The 12777-nt window shown below is 41.6% G+C and overlaps 2 protein-coding genes across 3 annotated transcripts in view; one reads left to right on the top strand and one right to left on the bottom strand.

Moving 5' to 3' along the window:
* Positions 1–2466, bottom strand: part of MUC15 (mucin 15, cell surface associated) — a 30535-nt gene extending 28069 nt beyond the window's left edge. The window contains exon 1 of one of the 2 annotated variants that reach the window (XM_058446908.1): positions 2352–2466. The gene's annotated coding sequence lies outside the window, so the exon portion shown is untranslated. The remainder of the gene's footprint in view (positions 1–2351) is intronic. The other variant, XM_032166386.2, reaches the window with a different exon arrangement.
* Positions 1–12777, top strand: part of ANO3 (anoctamin 3) — a 321270-nt gene that overhangs the window by 244125 nt on the left and 64368 nt on the right. Inside the window, exons 15-17 of the mRNA XM_058446923.1 lie at positions 9299–9381; positions 9789–9929; positions 10482–10646. Of these exons, the coding sequence (XP_058302906.1) occupies positions 9299–9381; positions 9789–9929; positions 10482–10646 (389 nt within the window). The remainder of the gene's footprint in view (positions 1–9298; positions 9382–9788; positions 9930–10481; positions 10647–12777) is intronic.

Raw genomic sequence — 12777 nt, 5'->3', positions numbered from 1 at the left:
TAAGCCACGTCCATTAACATACCTGAGAGAACCTTGAGATCACCTAAGTTGGGTGCTTCTGTTTCATCTGTTTGCTGAGATCTTGGCATAAATAGAAGCCCTTTCTCGTTTCCAAGGCTGGTTAATACAACTGTTCTAGAGAACTGTACAGACATTTTTAGTGTTCAGCCTACCTTTCAAATCCAAGCTGGTCGCCTGTGTTCATAATTTAGTTTTGCAACCACCCTGGAACTGACTGTGGAATGGCATATGGTCATCCCATCTCCCTGCTTTCTTTTCAGCCCCTCACTGCGAGATCAGGTCCCACTACTGCTAAGCACAAGAGTTAAAAAGGTTGGGGCCCGGTGCAGTGGCTCACACCTGCAATCCTAACACTTTGCGAGGCCAAGGCGGGAGGATTGCCTGAGCTCAGGAGTTCAAAACCAGACTGGACAACTTGGTAAAACCCTGTCTCGACTAAAATAAAAAAAAAACAGCGGGCATGGTGGAGTGCACCTCTAGTCTCAGCTACTCAGGAGGCAGAGGCAAGAGAATCACTTGAACCCAGGAGGCAGAGGTTGCAGTGAGCCAAAATCATGCCACTGCACTCTAGCCTGGGCGACAAAGTGAAACTCTGTCTCAAAAAAGAAAAAAAAAAAAAAAGGAGTTAAAAAGGTTCGGAAAGCAAAGAGGGTTTTCATTAGAATCAAGTCATGTAATCTTTTTAATCACTTATTATTTAAAAAATTGTTTTCTGTAATTTTTAGGTATAATTTGCATAAGAGCGAAATCCACAGATTCTAAGAACAGCATGGTCACTTCTGAAAAATAAATGAACTTGTATAACCACCATCACCGCTGTTAAAACATAGATTACAATGCCCCAAGAGTTCTTGAGCCTTTTGCCAATCATCTCTGAGCCTCTTGACAATCAACCACTGTTTTAACTTTCAAAGTTAACTGTTTGTATTATTAATTGTATTTTTACTAATAATTTTAGTAGGGATTAGTAAATACCAATTTATTTCAATTAGTGTTTTGCATACTCAATTATTCTGTATACCCTTTTTCTAATTAATATTTTTAAAAAGAGAATGTGGATTACCCGAAAGTTGAAATAAATAAGCCATGAATAAAATACATATATCTCCAGCTGAGCATGGATTTTTAACAAAGGTTACCTCAATATTAAAATTGAAAGTGGACACCCTAGCTTCTGAGAAAGATTCAGTATATTTTCTGTAATGCTATTACCTTTGAGCTAAAATCGCACCAAATTCAAGATTATCTTTATATTTTAGATGTTGTGAAAGATATTTTTTGCTCAAGTATATGCTGGAAATACAAATTAAGAAGAAAGCATGTGACAGACACATTTAAACTTTAAGCCTTGACAGAGACCAATGATAATTAGGATTTGACTGAGCATTCTAAATGTTGTGCACTATATTAAAAACCTTAAGTCCCAGCCTAGGAATCACTTTTTGTTGTACTTGCTTACTTAATATTGTACTTTTTTTTCAGTTTTCCTTTTCTTTGTATCTCTTCTCCTATTTACTTCCTCTATATTCCACTTTCCTCTTAAGTTCTAAATGTCTCATTTGGTAACAGTGATTCTGGTCTGCTATTTGAAAGCAGATCCAGTGCTTGGAGATTCTGATTTTTCTTGCTGACAATAATTTTTGGCTGTTTTGGTTCTTTTAGTCATTTGTACTCTTTTAAAACTTCTGAAGATCAGTAGAGTAATTACTTATGGTAGACCTGCGGAAAAAACAAAAATCAGAACACCAACCAACCAACAAAAACAAGCCTGAGGAATATACCAGCCAGGCGCTGTGGGTGGAGAGTAACTAGCAAGAGTTTTGGTCCTGGCTCTGCCATTTATTGTCTGTGTGACAGCCAATTAGCATCTTTGCTTCCAAAATCCACGTGATGATAACACTTGCCTATCTCTTTGTAAATGTTATGAGAGTGACAATGAATTTAAAACATATGTGAGAGAGGACTTTGTAAATGTCATAAAAGGTAAGAAAATGCAACTATGAACATTGTATTTTTTTTCTAATCAATACTGGTGCTGATTTTTAATTATAAAGAAAGGAGAAAAAACCTTAGTACCACAAATTTCTTTTTTTTCTTTTTAGTTTCTACAAATAATTTATTGGAATATAATTTGCACCCATTTAAATTATCCAATTCAATGGTTTTTTTGCATATTCACGGAGCTGCACAACCCTCACTACATCAATGTTAGACCATTTTCATTACCCCAGAAGAAAGCAGGTCCCTGTTAACAGTCACTCCCTATTTTCCCCCAAAAGTCCCTGCCCCTGGCAACCACCAATCTATTTCCCAACTGTGGATTTGCTTACCTTGGGCATTTCATATAAGCAGATCACACAATATGTGAGCAGATCATACATGAGCAGACTACACAATACATGATCTTTCCTGTTCAGCTCCTCTCACTTAGCCCTGTGTTTTCAAGGTCCTTCTATGCTGTAGTAAACATCCCTGCATCATTCCATGCATGGGTCCATACGTCATTTCTTTCTGTTGCTGAATAATATTCCATTGTAGGGATACTCAGTCTGTATTTCTCTATCCACCAGTTGCTTCAGCATTTGGTTTCTACTGATCTGATTTTCCCCCAATCCAGTTTTCGCCACACACAGAATCAAAGGATTGTGTAAGAGAAGCTGATAAGAGGATCTGTAGAGAGCTCGTGACATTTCTGACCTTCTCCAAGGTTAGAAACCAACAGGGATAACATCTCTGCCATTTACCCTCTAAGAGAATAGATAATGCTTTGAGGGTTAAAGGGTACAACATTTAGAACTTCTCCCTGATGAAACAAACAAACCCAGATGTCTGCTTAGTAGCAAAAGAAAGAGAATAGTAGGTAGGAGTTGCCATAAATTAGAATAAAGGGAAAAAGAGAAACTCATATTTGTCAAATATATTATTGGCAGTATCAGGCCTTTTATGGCGATTATTCCTTTTAATTCTCATATACACTCAACAACTTCTATGATGTGATATTTACTGCTTTCATTTTATGAATTAAAAAATTGAGGCCTACGGAGTGTTAGTTGTTTGCCACACACAGGCAGCTACAAAGCAGTCGGGCTCATCCAGCTGTTACCAGCAGGCCTTTGTTCTTAGATCTCCCAAGATGGTGGCAGGCCACTCCCAAGATGGGGCAGGCTGCTCCCAAGATGGCAGCAAGCCTGTTGTTCTCTGACCTGGGGTTCTTGGCCTCATGGATTCCAAGGAATGGAACCTTGGGCCATGTGGTGAGTGTTACAGCTCTATTAGAAGCCGTGGGTCACAGAAGAGAACCCTGGAACCCAGTGACTAGTGTTCAGCTCAATTAGGACGAACCTGGGTACTTAGCCATGCAGGAAAAATGGCAAGCCTTTAAAGCCCGATGGGGAGCGGCAATGGGCGCCTTGCCGGATCGGGAGCACAGCAGACACCCTGCTGGATCTGGAGGGGTGGAAGTCAGCGGCGGGTCTGCAAATGGCAGTGTTGGACGGCAAGCGAAAGCTCATCTTGAGCCATAACAAACACGGACCAGAAGAGTGTGCAGTTTCAAGATTTAGTAGAGTGAAAACAGAGCTCCTATACAACGGGAGGGGACCCAAAGGGGGTTGCCCACTCCCGTCTTGAATGCCTGGGGTTTATATCCTGAACATTGTCCCTCCCTCGTGCTCTCAGAAGATATATGATTTGACTATTTCTTTACCTCCTGCTTTTAGCCTAATTTGTATTTTAGTGAGCCCTCTTTACTACCTGATTGGTTGGGTGTGAGCTGAGTTACAGGGCCCGTATTTAAAGGTAGGTGCGGTCACCTTCCCCAGCTGGGTTTAGGAATTCTTAGTCAGCCTAGGAAATCCAGCTAGTCCTGCCTCTCAGTCTCTCAACAGGAAAACCGAAGTGATGTTGGGGAGGTTGGCCAACATCCACTCTTAACTGCTTCCTGCTGAATGGTAGCAGGGGTCGTGCAGTTGAGATTTCCTCGAGAGGGGTGCCTTTGTTGTCATTAACATCAGAGCATGGGCTAGCAGGCTGGTCCAGGGGTCTGCAGTAGATCTTAGTCATGGACTGCATCTGGGGCTCCATTTGAAGAACGATTTGTAGTTTTACAGCTTCGATTCTGGAAGAGACATGCTTAACAAGGAGGTTAAAGATACAGGGATTGAAATGTATGGCCTGAAGTGCAGGGGGATATGGTTGTGGGTGGTGAAAGTGGGGTTTCCTTTAGAAAAACCCCTATATGATGGGGTATCAATATTTCTGGGAAGCCACATTCTCCATAGAAGCTCTTGGTAAGGGGAGCTACTGGTAGTATAGCAGCATGGAGGAGGTGCAGTAAGAGTGGCTTATTTCTATTTGGACAATCTTTTTTAAAGTGTCCACGTAGACCGCACTGGAAGCAAGCCCTATTAGGCATGTGATTTGCCCAGGCTTTCCCTGTTCCAGAGCCTCCAAAGTCCGCTTGCCGAGGGCCATGACTAAAGCGGTGGCCTTCTTTTAATCCTGTTTGTCCCGTTCTGCCTGCTCTTCCTGATCTCTATTATAAAAAACCGAGGTTGCCAAGTTCAATAGGGTTTCTAAGTTTTGCTCGGGGCCTAAGGTGGACTTTTGAAGTTTTTTTCTAATGTCTGCAGCTGACTGAGTGATAAACTTATCCTTTAAGATTACGTGGCCGTCAATAGAGTCAGGTGACAGAGAGGTATGCTTCCTTAATGCCTCCCTTAGTCTCTCCAGAAAGGCAGTAGGATTTTCTTCCTTTCCCTGTGTTAGAGTGGACATCATTGAATAATTCAAAGGCTTCTTCCTAGTTTTTCTTAGTCCTTCTAGCATGCAAGTTAGCAAATGTCTGCGGCACCAATCTTCATGTTCTGATTTTGCGTCCCAGTGAGGGTCTACACTGGGAACTGCCTGCTGGCCTGTGGGGAATCATTCTCTTTCCTCTGTTGTCATCCTATCATTGAGCTGACTGAGATACCAGAGATCACCAAACTCTCGGGCTGCAGTTATGGCGGCACTTCTCTCATTTGGGCTTAGTGTCTGCTTTAGCAGTAACATTCTATCTCTCCATGTCAGATCAAAGGATTGTCCTAACCCTTGTAAAACATCAGTATAGCCATCAGGGTTATCTGAGAATTTACCTAGGTCTATTTTAATTTGCTTCAAGTCTGAGAGGGAAAAAGGTACATGCACTCTGACTGGGCCAAATTCTCCTCCTGCCACCACTTGGAGGGGGCATAATCGGGGAATACTGCCACTCTTGGGTTCATTGTTTACCCCTTTGTCTATCTCTTTTTGGATCGTTTGGGTTGAAGGGGCATTCTTATTAGTTGGGGAAGGAGCTGGAGGAACACCAGGGCAGGGAGGTAGACTCTGAGGGCTTCCTGTAGGGCATAAATTACACTTTTTACATAATTGAGAGTTTTCTCTTAATGAAAAGAAAGTTTGCACATATGGCACTTCACTCTATTTGCCCTCCTTTCTACAAAAGAGGTCTAGCTGTAAGATGGTGTTATAATATATACTTCCCTCAGGGGACCAGATTTCTCCCCCTTGAAGTGTATATTGTGGCCTGGTGGGACTGCAGAAGAATATAAGTTGTTTCTTTCTTAGCGTCTGAGGGTCAAATTGGTCTCAATTCTCCAGAATACATCTTAGGGGCGTTTTTGCCTTGGGGGGAACCTTTCCCATCTGAAAAAAGAACATAGGGATGCCAGCACCCCTAGTCATTTTCCAATGAGCGTTAATCCTAGAGCATCCTCTATGGTCCTAATGCTTATTCCTTTCTAGGGTGTGTAACCACCCATGGACCTCTGCTTATCGGATTAGTTACACTCACCGATATAGCAGTCCTGCACCCCTTTTCCCGCCTTTCTTGACCACAAAGAAAGGGGTCTGGGCTGCTGGATTCTAGTGGTCCTTTAACAGGTGCCCAACATTGCCTTTGGCTCAGGGGTGAGTCCTAGAGCTGGGCTGGGTTCCTGAGTATTTCATTAACAACCCAGCTGCCCCATCCAGATTCATTCCCATAAACAACAGTTCTTATGCAAATTCGTTTCGGAGAGGGTGTAGGTAACCTTTTGACTCAGTATTGAGATAGAGTTTTTGTTTTTTTTTTTTTATTCTGTAAGTACTTTAAGGCTTGGCTGAGTGCAAACAGGTCACACGTTTGAGCAGACCAATTATTAGGCAATTCTCCTAACTCTGCTTCCACAAGAGTCTCCCTATCAATTACTGAATACCCATTGTATTCAGTCACCTGGGAGGAAGCATCTATCCTCCTGAAGGGAGTTCCTCCTAGGTCTGGTCGGACCTTTGTATGGTAATTAAGATTGAAATCCCCTGTTAGGAAATCTGCTGGGTTAAGGGAATTTTCAGTGGTTAGTGTTAAATCACCTTTTTCTAAAAGAATAGCTCCATACTTGAAGATTTTTGAGTTAGAAAGCTACCTTTTTGCTTTTTTTGACTTAGGATAGCTCTAAACTGGTGAGGTGTGCTCACAATGAGGTTTCCTCTGAAGGTTATTTTTCTTTTTCTTTTTTTTTTTTTTTTTTTTTTGAGAAGGAGTCTCGCTCTTTCACCCAGGCTGGAGTGCAGTGGCGCGAGATCTCGGCTCACTGCAGGCTCCGCCCCCCGGGGTTCACGCCATTCTCCTGCCTCAGCCTTCTGCATAGCTGGGACTACAGGCGCCCGCCACCTCGCCTGGCTAATTTTTTGTATTTTTAGTAGAGACGGGGTTTCACCATGTTAGCCAGGATGGTCTCGATCTCCTGACCTCATGATCCGCCCGCCTCAGCCTCCCAAAGTGCTGGGATTACAGGCGTGAGCCACCGTGCCCGGCCTCTAAAGGTTACTTTTCTACTTTCTTCTTTTAGCAAGGCAGTTGCTGCTACCAATTGAATGCATTTGCGCCATTCGCGGGTTACTGAGTTAAGGATTTTTGATAGGAAAGCTATGGGTTGTCAGTGGTCTCAGTGTTTCGGGCTATGCCCTTGTTTACACTGACAACAAGGTAATATTGGAGTGTTATAGGATCACGGAGAAGACCTTCAATTATCAATTACAGGTTTTAAATTTACCCTGGCTTTTAAAGGAATAGGGCACACTGTTTTTCCTTTACTATTTCTAGCTTTCTCTTTCTCTCTTTCTTTCTCCTTTGACTGTCTCTCTCTCTGACTCATCTTTTGTCTCTGTCTCTTCCTCTGTCTCTGTCTGCCTCTCTCTTTCTCCTCTCTGCCTCTGTAGGATTTTGGAAACACAATGGAAGGGCATTTGCTCGTTGCCCCCATTTGCCACTATAGGAATATGTGCCTCCCTTTAATTTACTCAATTCATTTTCATCCTGATCTGTTATGTTGTTGTAGACCCAGTTCCAGTTGTTAAAGTACTGGGTTATCAATTCTAAGGCCCCGGCAAGGGTGGTGGGGAACGGGTCCCACATAACTGCCCATGTCGAGAGCTGTGTGCCTGAATTGTGAGAGTCACCAGGGACAAGACTCCCTGGGTTCATGGCCTAGGTGCTTAAGGACACAGCATAGAGCTTCCTTAGATCCCTTTGGAGATACAACCTGCTCTAATACTTGGGAGTGGAAGTGGAAGTGTGAAGCATTAGTACCTAGGAGGCGGGGATCAGAGGAAGTAGATTCAGAGGTAAGGGGAATTTTGGGGGCTACACTTTCGAGAAAGTCGTGGTTAGGACCCAGGCGGTATGGGTCAGAAGGAGAGGTAGGGGCGCATACATGGGCGACTGCTGAGTAGAGACTTCTGGCTGTGCGATGATCTCGACTGGCCTATGCCGGGAGTTTGGGACAACAGCTTTCTGCCTCTAGTCGACCCTCGGCTTCCCTAGGAAAATTGTGAAAGCGGAAGCTGGTTCCAGGCAGAACAAAGCTCCCAACACAGAGGGTTGGGGGTTGTTAGAAAGCTTTTTCCCAGGAAACCTCACACCTGAGTCCAGCAGCCACACTAATCGTTTTTAACTGGCTGACAGGTGCCCAGTTATTTTCCTCCAATTATAAGGAAGGATAGGACAGAATAGCAAGTAAAAGTGGTTCAGTATTACTCACCGCTTTGGAGAAGCACCGTATGGGCCACCAAATGTGGCCTCCCAAGATGGTGGCAGGCCACTCCCAAGATGAGGCGGGCTGCTCCCAAGATGGCGGCAAGGCTTTTGTTCTCTGACCTGGGGTTCCTGGCCTCATGGATTCCAAGGAATGGAACCTTGGGCCATGCGATGAGTGTTATAGCTCTATTAGAAGCCATGGGTCACAGAAGAGAACTGTGGAACCCAGTGACTAGTGTTCAGCTCGATTAGGATGAACCTGGGCACTTAGCCGTGCAGGAACAATGGCAAGCCTTTAGCCGGATCAGGAGTGGCAATGGGCGCCTCGCTAGATTAGGAGCACAGTGGACACCCTGCCGGATCTGGAGGGGTTGAAGTCAGCGGTGGGTCTGTGACGGTGGCAGACAGCAGCGGTGGACAGCAACCAAAAGCTCAGCTCGAGCCGTAACAAACACGGACCAGAAGAGTGTGCAGCTGCAAGATTTAATAGAGTGAAAACAGAGCTCCCATACAATGGGAGGGGACCCAAAGAGGGTTGCCCCAATACCACAGATTTCTAAAACACATATGTGAGTTCTTAGTTGTGTCCACGAAGTCTTGAATGGTGTAAGATAGAGCCCATCTAGAAAAAAAATAAAACAGCAATCGTTTTCTTAACTGTTTAAAGAGAAAAGCTGATAGTTCAGGAATTTCTTTACTTTTTCCAGAGTCCTTTTCAGTCCATGTAGAGTCCACCCAGAATATGAATTCAGGAGTTTCTTCTCTTGTCTTTCTTTTCTCCTCCTTCACCACGAGAGTTTGTTTTTTTATTCTCTTTCCTATACTATCTGTAAGTTCTGGACAAGTAGCATTTGATCTTTATTGTGATTCTTGGAGAAGGCTTTATTTGAGTCTTTAGATAATTTTGAATAGCTTATGCAGGTCAAAATGGTCAATATTTAGCTCAGTAATATTGATTGCATCATTTTGATGAGCTGTGCTGACAAAAAGTCCCTGCTTCTTGGTTCCTGTAAAAGAAATCACACCCCTCTAGCAGTGTATGCTAATTGATACACTAATTAATGATGTATAAACACAGGGAGAAGAGGAAAAGGGAAAAATAAAATTTTATTACTTTAAAAATTTAACTAATTTTAATTATGAGATAAGATATATCAATATAAAGAAGAAAAGCAATATGATGTGATTTAGGTAAAGAATTACCATTTTTATATTTTATAGCCACAGTCTTCCTGGAGTTTTGGAAAAGGAGAAGGAGTATACTGACCTATACTTGGGACCTTATCGAATGGGAAGAAGAGGAGGTAAGATGTTAGGATACAAGGAAATAGGGAAACTGGGCTGTTACAGTATATGGAAAATTACTGCCCTAGCATTCTGGCTGGAAGCAGTTAACCACCATTAGATTTTTCCCTTGATCTTTCCTACTAATAAGATTTATTATTTTATGAAGATAATAGAGATCAATGAAGTATGTATTTTTCAAACCACTTCTGTGATGTTTCTTTAAATTACATTAGTGGAAAATTACACTAATTTCAATACTTCTCGGGAATTATTTGGAAGGTAATTTGATGTTTTTTTTAAAAGGTTGCTTTATTGTGAAGACTTAATACAAAAGTAGGCCAAATTTAGGAGTATTGTATCAATTCTTGGGTTTTTTTTTTAGTTTATGGCTTTGATATTTAGATAACTTTCATTTCTCTCATAGGAAACACTTCGTCCCCAGTTTGAAGCCAAGTATTACAAGATGGAGATCGTAAATCCCATCACGGGAAAACCTGAACCACATCAGCCTTCCTCAGACAAAGTCACTCGTCTTCTTGTTTCTGTCTCAGGAATATTCTTCATGGTAAGGTATAGCCATCGATATCAAAATGTTTTGGGATTCCAAATTTAGAAGTAAGTTCAATGATACCAACTCATTTTGTGACGTTGAGAATGTCAGAAACCTTATTCTTTCACAACAACTTGGTAATACGTACAATTAAACAAACAAATCACAACAGGTTATGGAGATTTTACAAAGGCAGTTTGTGCACCTTTTTAAAGAAAATACTCTTTGGGAGAAACAGAGATCATGTAAGATAAAATGGAAATTATATCAGTTGACCTGATGGATTAGATATCTTGTGTTAAAAATGAGCATTCCATTTAAGAGGACATTGGGCAGAATTTGCATGTTAGTGTGATAACTTTGTTATCATACTAAAACAACAAATTTTGTCCTATTTGTTTTGACTAGAATATAACTTCCTTAAAGGAGAAAATTAAATCTAGATATCCTTTCTTGGAAAGGTAAATACCTTCAATTCTTGGGGACAGTAGATTTGATCTACGGTTTTGCTTTTGACTTGTTAATGATGTAAAATATGGATGTTTTTTCTGGTGTCCAATATTGTAGATATCCTTGGTGATCACTGCAGTGTTTGGAGTCGTGGTGTACCGCCTGGTTGTCATGGAACAGTTTGCATCATTCAAGTGGAATTTCATCAAACAATACTGGCAGTTTGCAACATCTGCTGCTGCTGTCTGTATCAATTTCATAATCATTATGTTGCTGAATCTTGTAAGTGTCTATAATGTTATTCTTCAGTAGATAAAAAAGGGGTGGAAAGGGGAGAGGTCTATGTTTCCTTTATATTTGAAATGTATTTACATGGAAGCCAAAATAAGACCAAGCCACATTTCTGTCAATGACAATTCAGTTTAACAGAAAAGATTTCATCTTTGTAGTTTAGATGATAGATTTTTGAAATTAAAATAAATGCTAATTGTATTATCTTCCCTTCATTTTGGGTTTATAATCTGATTAGTGATAGCTTCCATTCAGTTAGTATCTAGTGTGTACTAGAGGTGGTGCTATGCACTTTTCAAACAAATAAAGAATTGTCTGGGCTTTAAAATCATCCCAATAAACTCCATTTTATAGGAAAACTTGTTGGAAAGATATGGGAAAATCTTTTTGAAAGCAAAGTATTGTTATCTACTAGTCTTCATGTGAAATAAAAAACAGTAAGGCAATTATTCCAGTTTTCTTTCTCTGGAGCTAACGTTTCTCTCTCCCCTCTCTTCTTCCCTCTCCTCTCTCCTCTCTCCTCTTGTCTGCTCTCCTCTCCTCTGTCCTCCCCTCTTCTCCCCTCTCCCTTCTCCCTCCCCTCTCCCCTCCTGTCCTCTCCCCTCTCTCCTCCCCCCTCCCCTACCCTCTCCTCCCCTTCCCTCCCCTCTCCCCCCCTCTCCTCCCCTCTCCTTTCCTTTCCCCTCTCCCCTCTCCTGTCCCCTCTCCTTTCCTCTCCCCTCCTTTCCTCCTCTCCCCTCCCCCCTCCCCTCTCCTCCCCTCCCCTTTCCTCCTCCCCTCCCCTCCTCTTTCCTCCTCCCCTCCCCTCCTCTTTCCTCCTCCCCTCCCCTTCCCTCTTCCCCTCCCCTCCCCATCTCTCCTCTCCTTCCTTCTCCTCTTCTCTCTCTCCCTTAATACCTCCCTCTCTCACTTCCTCTCCCTCCCTTCCCTCCTCTCCCTCCATTCCTTCCTCTCACTCCCTCTCCCTCCTTCCCTCCCTCCCTTTCTACCTTCTTTCGTTTCTCTCCTTTTCCCATTGCTTCTCTTTGCATGCCTGCTCTATTCTATCAGGAAGATAACTGTTTTTTGCCTAACTATACCATTTTGTCGTAGTCTGGCATGCTGTGGCATTGCTACGCCTTTATTATCTTCTTTGACTCTCTCTATGACTATGTTCCTCGTGTTTCAACTGCTTATTTAACTTAAATCATCCAGTATTTTTATGTGCTAGTTACTCAAACAAAGCACCTTTTTGTTTCAACATCACATGCACTTAATGACTTGTGGACCAAATATCCATGGTTGATGGGACAACAGTGTGCATAGGCCTACCTCTTCAATCAGGTTTATCAATGGGAACCAATTTCCTCTGAAAATAGAAGGCACCTATTGGCACATTAAGGATAATATCTTTAATTCTTCCAACAGCTCCACAAAGTCAATGTACCCTTCATTATGTAAATAATGAAACTGAGATTCAAAGAGCTTAAATAACCTGCATATAGTAAGTGTTAATGTTAGTATATTTACATCATGAGATAATTTATATGATATAGCCGAGCCATACATAAGTAATAAGGTTAGTATTTTAAATAGATAATATGCATTTGGTTCCAAATGTGATTGATACTCATGTTACTTGTTTAGCCTGGAGGGAGTTGAGACCATTTGCTATTTAACTTTAAAACAATAATCAGAGAAGATCTTAAGAGAAAAGTGAACAGTCACAGTTATAAATGAGTACACATTATTATGAGGACAATAGTTAACATCTTCTACTGAAGTTTGCTTTGCTCAGGTCCAGTTTAATTTGTAGAAAGAGAATACTGTTTACGTTATTTCTAAACGAGCCATAAAATAATTTACGCTCTTGACTCATAATTTAAAGTGTACAATAAACATTGAAAAAAATACACTTTTACAAGTAGGAAACCCATATGGTAGTATATATAAGATAGTATAGGTTGTGCACTGCACAAGCATCACATTGATGGAAGAGCCATTTTCAGCACAGACACTGTAGATTTTTATATTTTTGCTGATACTTTTCTGGTATACAGTAAAACATCTTGTTTGCAACAAAATCAGTACAAACTATGACAGCTTTTCAGTAGACAGGTTATTGCAATTGGCCCTATTATCT

This window comes from Hylobates moloch, unplaced genomic scaffold (assembly GCF_009828535.3).
Source record: "Hylobates moloch isolate HMO894 unplaced genomic scaffold, HMol_V3 SCAFFOLD_11, whole genome shotgun sequence".
Taxonomy (NCBI): domain Eukaryota; kingdom Metazoa; phylum Chordata; class Mammalia; order Primates; family Hylobatidae; genus Hylobates; species Hylobates moloch.
The sequence above is the reverse complement of the archived record's forward strand: the minus strand, read 5'-3'. Positions and strand labels throughout refer to the sequence as shown.